At 33.1% G+C, this 10,000-nt stretch overlaps 1 protein-coding gene and 1 long non-coding RNA gene across 13 annotated transcripts in view; one reads left to right on the top strand and one right to left on the bottom strand.

Annotated features, from left to right (window-relative positions):
* Positions 1 to 3,279: 3,279 nt before the first annotated feature.
* Positions 3,280 to 7,332, bottom strand: LOC130050281 (uncharacterized). The gene is made up of 2 exons (XR_008798716.1): positions 7,211 to 7,332; positions 3,280 to 3,726 (listed from the first exon to the last, which is right to left on the bottom strand). It is a non-coding gene; the product is annotated as an uncharacterized LOC130050281 (long non-coding RNA).
* The window catches only part of LOC125657861 (rho guanine nucleotide exchange factor 7-like), a 39,486-nt gene continuing 33,181 nt past the window's right edge, over positions 3,696 to 10,000 (top strand). For 8 of the 12 annotated variants that reach the window (XM_048888715.2, XM_048888712.2, XM_056149876.1 and 5 more), the window contains exon 1: positions 7,470 to 8,554. In XM_048888715.2, coding sequence (XP_048744672.1) covers positions 8,066 to 8,554 — 489 coding nt within the window. In that variant the 5' untranslated portion in view covers positions 7,470 to 8,065. Of the gene's footprint in view, positions 3,986 to 7,469; positions 8,555 to 10,000 lie in introns of those variants that run through there. The other 4 variants (XM_056149880.1, XM_056149879.1, XM_056149877.1 and 1 more) reach the window with 2 other exon arrangements.

Genomic DNA, 10,000 nt, shown 5'->3' with positions numbered 1-10,000 from the left:
CCCATGGGAATTCCAACAGACTGTTGGAAGACCTGATCACCAAAGACCACGAAGATATTGTCAATGAGGAACTCTAGCATATTTTTTATTTCAACTTCAGAGTACTTGTGCGTGGAATCAGAGTGGTGTTTAACAAATTAAGTTTTTGAATGACTGATCACTAGATATGAATATTTCCGTTTTCCGTTTTTGTTGAAGAAGCAACTGTCTATGATGTCAAAAAGTATAGTCTTTAATTTATCGTGAGGAATGGTCGTGTATAGTGTTGAAAAGTCATAGGTTTTAATGCTATTGATTTGGGGAAAATTCTGCGATTTCAAGTTTACTAAAAGTTCTTTAGAATTTTTTAGAATCCACATTTGATTAACACCACTTCTGGCATATGTAGTCGCACAGTAAGTTTGAAGTTTCTCCTTCACAGCTGTTAACATTTTCGTGAGGAGCAAAGATAGGGGCTTGGTAGAGCACTTACTGGATCCAGCAATGTATCTTTGTTTGTAAGGGTTTTTATGTAGTTTAGGAATTCAGTATAGGTACGGTAACTCATATTCATTCGACCCATTGACTGGAATATTAAATGTGTCTAAAACTGAAGCATGGTTTTGAAGAATTTCATCTTTTGATAGGGCAGTTGGAGTATAAGTATGATTACAAAAAGTGAAATTAATGCCAAGTTCGTTTAAAATACATTTGTAATAATGAGCCTTACATACAAAGACAACGTTGTTACTAGCTTTGTCAGCTGGAACCAAAACATATTCCTGATGTAACCTATCTAATTCTTTTATCACTTCTGGTTTACTAAACACAGAAGGATAGATGGTACGTACTTTTGTTTTCATGTGTCTAATGCGGGATTTTAATATCCCTCTTATGCTTTTAACCCATTCTGACAATGTATCAAGTTCTTCTTTTTCATATTTAGCCCATCGTCTGGCATAATCTTCGACAGAACTCATAACAGAGATGAAGTTCTGTCGCCAATTAAAAGACCGAGGTTCTCTGTATTTAGGACCTTTAAGAATAAGTGATTTGAGGTCCTCATTTTCAACTATATTAACATCACCAGTAATGACATGTCAAGCTGGACTATAGTTGAAAGAAGATGAAGAACAAGAACATGCTGGTGGATTACGTATAAGATGGTCTATATCTAAGCACTGCAAAGTTTGTTTATAATTAAAAAGTTTGGATGCAATAGTAGAAGTATAGCCATAGGAAATACAGGGTGTATACAGGGTACAGAATTTGTCAAAAATTGATCTGTTTTTCCTCTGACATATTTCTATGGCCCTACTTATTAAGAACCCTTGACTTGTATGGAGCACCAAATTAACATAAACTCAAATAATTGAAGATATCATCAATTCATTTGATGCGCGCAACAATCTAATTAAAGATCTCTTCACATAATTAATGATATCTTCAATTCTGAATTATTGCGCGCATTAATTGAATTGATTATAGCATTAATTCTTCAGCTGAATTGATGTGGGCTTTAATTGAATTAATGATCTCTTCAAGTGAATTAATGATATCAACAATTGAATTGATGCGCGCTACAATGCAATTGAAGAGAGCAATAATTGATATAATGCGCGCATTAAATCAATATGGTGAGAGCAACAATTGAATTGATGTGCGCATTACTTCATTTGATGAGAGCAATAATTATTTTAGAGAGAGCAACTATATAATTTTAAAATTTTAAAAAGATATCTTCAATTCAACATATCCACAATTGAATTAATGATCTTAATTGAATTGCTGCTCTCTTTAAAAGAATTAAAGAGATCATGAAATTATTTATACCGAGCTTTAATTATTGCAATATTTCAACGAAATTTATGCTCTGATCAACTGAATCGAAGAGAGCAATAATTGAATCTATTATTGCTCTCATTATTTCAATTGATGCGCGCATCAATTGAATTGAAGAGAGCAATAATGAAATGAATGCGCGCATGAAATCAATTATTGCTCTCATTAATTCAATTGATGTGCGCATTAATTCAATTGATGAGAGCAATAATTGAATTGCTGATATCATCAAATAATTGAAGATATCTTCAATTATTTGAGTTTATGTTAATTTGGCGCTGCACAGACTTGCGAAGATGATATGGGTAAGGAAAATGTCGTCTTCTGCATTCACTTCCCTTCCTTCATGAAGTGAATTGAGAAAGTATGTAAGAGTCGTTTTATTGACAATTGTTGAATAGATCTATAGTAATGGATGAATCTACCCAATATATCGTGTAAAACGTTGCACTATTAATCTTGTTATTCATATTCGAAAACTTGTAATTTATATTCTAAAGCATATCATTCATATTCGAAAAGTTGTCATCCATATTCGATAATTTTATCATTCATATTCAGAAACATGTTATTCTTATTCTAAAACATGTTATTCATATTCAAAACATGCCATTCTTATTCAATGAATTGTTATTCATATTCTAAACTTTTCATTCATATTCAAAAACATGTGATTCATATTCTATAATCTTATCATTCATATTCAAAAACGTGATTCATATTCGATAATCTTATCATTCATATTCAAAAACATGTGATTCATATTCGATAATCTTATCATTCATATTCAAAAACATGTGATTTATATTCGATAATCTTATCATTCATATTCGATAATCATATGATTCATATTCGACCTCATATTACATGCTTTTGAATATGAATAGCAAAATTATCGCATATGAATGACATGATTGTCGAATATAAATAAAAAAATTATCAAATATAAATGACATGATTATCGAATACGAATCACATGTTTTTGAACACGAATGAAAAGTTTAGAATATGAATTACAACTTATTGAATAAGAATGACATGTTTTTGAATATGAATAACACGTTTTAGAATAAGAATAACACGTTTTTGAATATGAATGATAAAATTATTGAATATGAATAACAACTATTTGAATGCAGATTTTTATCCGACTAGTTAATGAAGTCCAAACTTTGAACTTTATATTATTATCTTGTACAATGATACAGGAAAAAAATACTCGCTTTGATATTTCCCCCGATCGAATAAGTAGAGGCTAATGCGGAAACGGTATAAACTTGGATCACACACCCCCCTCTTTGAAAAGTTCTGGATCCGCCGCTCCAAAGACATGTATAACAGGGGCAGTAATTCAGGTGATCGAATACCCCAAAAATCTGCCTCTGGTGAAAACTTCATCCCAGGTAAGGTATAATTCCTGAACTATGGTCAACACATCGGAATGAAAACACCAGTAAGGAGTTTCTAGTTTATTCAGTTAGTGATATTTAGTTAATGATATTGTATTTGATAACAAATAACAAGTCATAAAAAATAACAAAGCGTAAAGTAGTATCAAAATTGAAATAAATCAACAAAATGGGTAGGCCTATATCCTGAGTTTTGAGTATGAATAAACTGATTAATTTAACAAAAGGACTCAAATATATATTTATAAATATTTAATTTGCGAAATGCGAGAATGTTATAAATGTAGGCTATCTGTTGAGAATGTATAGTTAACATATATTCAGTCAAAATTAATTCCTATTTTCTTATCTCATCTCGAAATGTTATTTCTTCCTTTTAGTGCTTTCAGTACTTTGATTAATCTTAATTGAATGTTGACACGGCCCCTCTGTCGTTTCATTTCACATTTTCACTTCCGGGGTGACGTCATATTACCATCTGCTTCCGCCATTTTGCCTGCAAAATAAAATAATAAACGACGAAAGCTCGAAAGAGAAAGTTGCTGCACTTAGTTATACATCTGCGAGTCCTCTTTGGTGATTTTATGCTCTTTCAATACCTTTCAATCAAATGTATTTGCATATTAAGCAGATAACAAATGAAACAGAATGATTGTCTGATAAATTAGAATTGGTGACACTCGGTTCTGTAGCATAAACCCAATCAGAAGTGTATACGTAATTCAGGAAGGATGGTGAGAGGAGTGTAGGAAAAGGTATGTGTGAGTGCTAATTAACCTAAGCTGTGTATAGTAGTTACAAATAAGGAACGGCTGTAGAGGTTAGACTTGAATAAACGAGATTCCTGGAGGCTGGATATTTGGACTGACACCTCTTCAGAAGAAACCACCAAATATTTTGAATATATATTTTGAATTCAGCTGTCCAGATAACTACCACCAATCTACAAAATCACGTGGTTTGAAATATTTTAAGACTGCTAGTGTCAATTCAAAATACGTATTCAAAACATTTGGAGATTTCAATTTAAACAATCTAGTTGAAAAACGTGCTTACAAATAACTCAAAGTGTTTGACTATGAATACCAAATCTATTCTAAAATGGTAGTTCTACGTGCAATAGAAGCAGAAAACATTGACACAGTTTTTTGGCGGTCGGAAAGTTTTTGACTGAAAACAAAATACTGTGTCAATGCTCTCTGATTCTATAGCTCGTAGAAAATCCTTCAAATATTGATCTAAGTTATGTGACAATTTGTTATTGATAAAGGTGTTACTTATTCGTTTGTATTTTCCCTTGTGTTGACTTTCATCGTCATTTTTCTGGGTAATAGGTCATGCCAAAGTCGCATGAATCGCCACCATGACTTTAGGCTTCTAAAATTATTAGGCTGAAACAATACCCTTCCACCCGCATGATACATTTGTGATACATCGATGGTGATACAGATAATTTTGATGCGATACATTCCAGGATATAAAATATCTAGTTTGTGTTATTGGTATATATTAAGAAACAGTAAAATCATGGAGTAATTTTGCTTATTGTTGATTATGCACTACATTTTAAGCACTATAAATACAACAGATGGATGTCCTTTTAGATTCAGCGTGTAATTTCTAAAATCATGTCAGGTTGCAAGTAAATTTTATTTCGAGTTGGCACATATACATTTAACAAAACATCGTACGCTGCTACATGTAGTCTGGTGTAAAATTTGTCTCTGTTTCGTGTTCATAGCAGTGCTATCATTGAGAATTACTATTTATAGGTGATGTAAAGTTCAATTTTCGTAAACCATAGAAAATGCTAACTTATGAATAACTAGAAAGCTGTTGATGCAAAGATGCAATGCGTGACGTGCTACTCATAATAACTATTTTTCTTCTCACATATTGTGGAATGAATTACCGTCAATTTGATGATGATGATAGTGATGTTTGAGTCCGATTATGGTTTTTTTTTTTAGAGTGCCTACAATCAAAGTGATATGTATTAAAGGGACTGATTCATGATTTCCCCCAAAATTTTGTTTTTCACTTTTAACAATCAAAATCTACTGTCTAATGAGTTTAAAAGATTTCACATAAAAATTAAGGTTATACATTATCACAGAAGCTCATTTTAGGGAGTTTGTTATTTGTTTTGTAAACAAAGATTTTGGTATGTTATTGTTTGCGAAATTTTCAAAAGAAATGGATATCGATCTAAGTTTATTATATCTTTCACATTTCAAGCATTCTTTAGGTAAAAAGTTACAATTTGTGACTAAGCAAAATTAAGATGCTTTATATTACAAAATTAATATTTCATTGGTTTGTTTGTACAAATACATAAAAAGGCTCGAGTCCTTGTTTACATAACACAGATTTAAGGCTAAAATATTGTTTTTATTCTTGCATTCAGAAGGTCAAAATTTTAATTGTCTGTTAACATTAAATGAGTTATATTTTTAATGTTTAACATAAAAAATGTAAAATATTTTTTTTCCAAAAATCATGAACCAGTCTCTTTAAACTGAACTAAAATTGGCAATTAGTATCAAATAACAAGCAAAAAAATCTAGCAAAATCGAAACTTCAATCCGTGAATCATTTCAGTCTTACCTGCTAAAGTGAATTTTATCATTTGGTGGATTTTAACTTTGTATTGGTAAAACTGGATTCTTTAATCAATGTCACTTCTAATTTGCATTTCATGTGATTGTATATAATTTTATATGTAGATTTGATTTCATAGTATCATGTGCTCATTTGGTCTTTCCATGTATGTGTCACAAAAACAGATATAAGAAATGGTATACATGGATATTATACTGGAGAATATATCCAAGCTTCAAGTGTAACCTGAGGAGGAATTTATTGTTTTGAAATTCAGAAAATTTCTAAGATGTTATCTGGAGTTACCTTTCTTTTTGCAAAGTAACTATATACGTGCCAAGTTCTTGAAAATTTGTGTTTGAGTTGTGCTTGCTGTATGCTCAACTGAATGATACATGTATAATGCTAATTTATTGCATTGTAATCATTTGTTTTAAATTGTGGGATGTAAAATGTAATGGACCTATTTTTCAGAACTTACAAGTACTGGTAATTTGTAATGCATTACTTGCTTAAAAATATCAGTATTGACCGTTACACTTTTCCATTACTTTCTTATTTTTATGACGTAAAAGATTCTTGGCCAACCCAGCAACATCCGGCCAGAAAGGCATATCAAGCATTGCAGCATATAATATATATATTCAATACATTTGTAAATTTCATGAGATCAATTACACTGTACAAATGACATTTATGTATAAACACTATCTGACTTAAAGTTAATTATATAAATTTTGTTTTTATTAAAAAATTTATTTTTGAAATGTACTCTGCAATGTAGTTTATTTACTAATTTCTACATGGAAGTAATGATGATTGTATTGGGGAAAATGTCAAGGAAATTGTAATTTAATGCATTATGGGTACATTTCAAAGTTCGTCCTGGAGCCAGTGATTTTTGTCACTATAAATTTGCATCCTAGTGAGTTTTGGGTCAAGTGTCCGTGCTATTGACAGTGAAGTACTTGAAATTCTGCATAAGGTACAACCTTACCACAAACACCTACATGTTCAAGGTGAATGTAAAGTGATCGTAATATGGTAATTTTCCCAAGTTTTCGTTCACAGTTTTCAAAAACATCAAGTACAGTATGAAATGAAATTTAATGCATTTTGCCTTGTACACTTAATGTTGAATATATGCAAAGCAAAGACAAATTTAGAAACTTTACAAAAATTGATACGATGTAGAGTCATTAACCAACAGAATTATTTAAAGAAAAATGCTCACGAGAAACAAAAGATGTTATGACTTCTGAGTATGACTCATTCAAAAAGGTATGAATCATTCAAATTAAGAGGTAAAATTTTTAAAAGGATAAAATGTTAGTTACGTAGATAAATTAATATTTATGAGATATTGTATATAGTCTCACCTGTGTACAGGTGCAAGTCCCATGCAGGTCAAAGTTCACTGTAATCACTAAGCTGTGAAGAGCATCGGTCTTGTCTGGTCTTATCTTTGAGATCTGGTGATGGAATGTCAGCTATTTGCAGCTAGAGCATCACCCTCTTGTTTTCTTGTAATATGCAGTTAATTTCAAGAATCACTTAAACCATATGAGCTGAGCTTTCTTGCAGGGAAATTGAATTTTTGCTACAGGGAGTTAAAGAAAAAAAATAAAATTTATAAACTAGGGGGAAATGGAATATGAAATTTTGTTAGGGGATAGTGGGAGGGGTGTGAGTGATGGGGGAGTTCTGTGTTGATGATGAGGGGGAGATAGTGTGTAGTGGATGGTTACTAATATATGATTGTTGCTGATTAGACCAGAAGAAGTGCGTTATCTTTACTACTGCATCAGGAACCTAATTGTCCCCTTATGACCCCCAATTATTGAAAACATGAAAGACCTCCAATCAGTTGTGGAAATCTTGGGGAATTCTGAGGCTCGCGTAAGGGCATCTCTGATATCTTATCTAAACGATTCTTTAAAAAACCTCAGAATTGGTGTGTGTTGGGATGTGTAGTGCAATGTTCTCGGCAGCCGGATTCTAGGCAGCTGTGGGTTGTTTATAGTGTGATAGAATATGAAATAGCTTTTATTACTACCTCGGTCCTTCAGATGGGCCTCAAAACAATCTCCTGCTGCTGGAGGCAGACATAAGTTAAGATGAAACTATGAGAAAGAGATGGGATATCTTGTTCTGTATTGAAGATCAGGATTTGAAAATAGGGAGAAAATACCTGATAACCTTTGAAGTTGAATGTCTACATTTGTACCATAGTCATGGCCAAAGAAAGTAATTTCAAAAGGAAGAAAACTCGGAGTCAGGAACTCTCAGAGGATTTCGATTTAATTGTGAATGAAATTAATGATTTTATTGCTATTTTAGAGGAACAGGGACACAAGCCTAGTATTTCATTACCATTGGATACGGGACATATAGAACCTGAGATAGACTCCGAGAGTTCGTCTTTGTCTGTGTCGCCTCGCAACACGGTTATTCACATCGAGGATACTGATCTCTTCCTTCAGCAACAGGAGAACGCGGAGCCCATTTATGAGTCGTTTGACGAGGTCCAAGAATGTCCATATGAATCTATTCAAAATGTGAGACCAAAACCGAAGGCCATCGCCACAGCAAACCTCATTCCACAGGCCTACAAACCAATACCCAAGCCCAAGCCACTCAGCCTCAGGAAGATGGGGGAGCCTGGTCACCCTCCGAAAAGGGTCAAGGCCATTCACAACTTCAAGGGCAAAAATAATGATGAGGTAAGGTTATACTCTTGACTTTTTAGTTGCTTTGTGTATTTACTAGTGGATACAAATGAACTGATGCTGCTTAATTGTCAGGTGAAATATAAAACAGCCAGCCACTTGTTCAGTGTCTCCACTATTTGTACAAAATTAAAGATGTCTGTTTTAAAAACAATTGGCAATGATTGGAATGCAACCCTGCATCTGTTTTGCAGTTGTTTACATCAGTTTATTGTTCGACAGTCAATGTTATCTTAATCTCGATCAGGATTGACTTGTGGATTTTTATTTTTGCTGTTCTATAGAGTACAACTGATCTTTCATGGCCTCCCCAATATTCAATTGTAAGAGTAACAAATAGTCTATGTACTATTATGTACTTGGACATTTTCATTCTGAATTTCACACACGCACACAAAACATTTAAATTGACAATCTTTACAAAAAAGTCTTTCTTCAAATTAAATCATTTGCTGAAGCTCCTGATAAAAAAGCAAAAATGTTTTGTTGAATATTCTCTTCACAGGAAAGACACCTGTTTTGATAGAGCGTTTATGAGTTATGCCATAATGGAGAGGTTTTTTGTGTATTAGGATGATAGCGTTTTGCTGTATCTCAGTAGCTTCAGATATCAATGTTGATACCAGCTGTCATATTTCAGCTTGTTTTGTTTCACCCCTTATTATTAGGTCAGGTCCGCACTTTTTAAGTTCTTTTCTGGAAGATAAATCAGTGGAAAGTCGTCGTGTCAGAACCATTAGAGCGAGTGGTTTTCTTCAGTGTGAGAAATATATTATAATGCATTCAAGGAGATTGTAGATTCGTAGTAATTATACACTGTCTGGATCTGTAGTAATTATACACTGTCTGGATCTGTAGTAATTATACACTGTCTGGATCTGTAGAAATTACACACTGTCTGGATCCACAGCAATAATAGACTGCCTGGATCTGTAGAAATTATACACTGTCTGGATCCACAGCAATAATAGACTGTCTGGATCTGTAGAAATTACACACTGTCTGGATCTGTAGAAATTACACACTGTCTGGATCTGTAGAAATTACACACTGTCTGGATCTGTAGAAATTATACACTGTCTGGATCCACAGCAATAATAGACTGTCTGGATCTGTAGAAATTATACACTGTCTGGATCCACAGCAATAATAGACTGCCTGGATCTGTAGAAATTATACACTGTTTGGATCCTTAGTAATTGTACACTGTCTGGATCCCCAACAGAAACCTGGATGGGGCAGAAACATAAACCTGGATGGGGACAGAGATCTGATAAATTGTTTGATAAACAGTAGCAAATAACAGTGCACTTTAATATATATCTAAAAACATACCTGTATCAGTGTGTATTGTATTGCTATCAACAACAAATCATGGGTTCTAATCCCTGTGGCGACAACAAATCATGGGTTCTTATCCCCGTTGCGACAGACCTAAGT

This window comes from Ostrea edulis, chromosome 9 (assembly GCF_947568905.1).
Source record: "Ostrea edulis chromosome 9, xbOstEdul1.1, whole genome shotgun sequence".
Lineage (NCBI taxonomy): Eukaryota > Metazoa > Mollusca > Bivalvia > Ostreida > Ostreidae > Ostrea > Ostrea edulis.
This window is presented reverse-complemented; position numbering and strand designations above follow the sequence as displayed.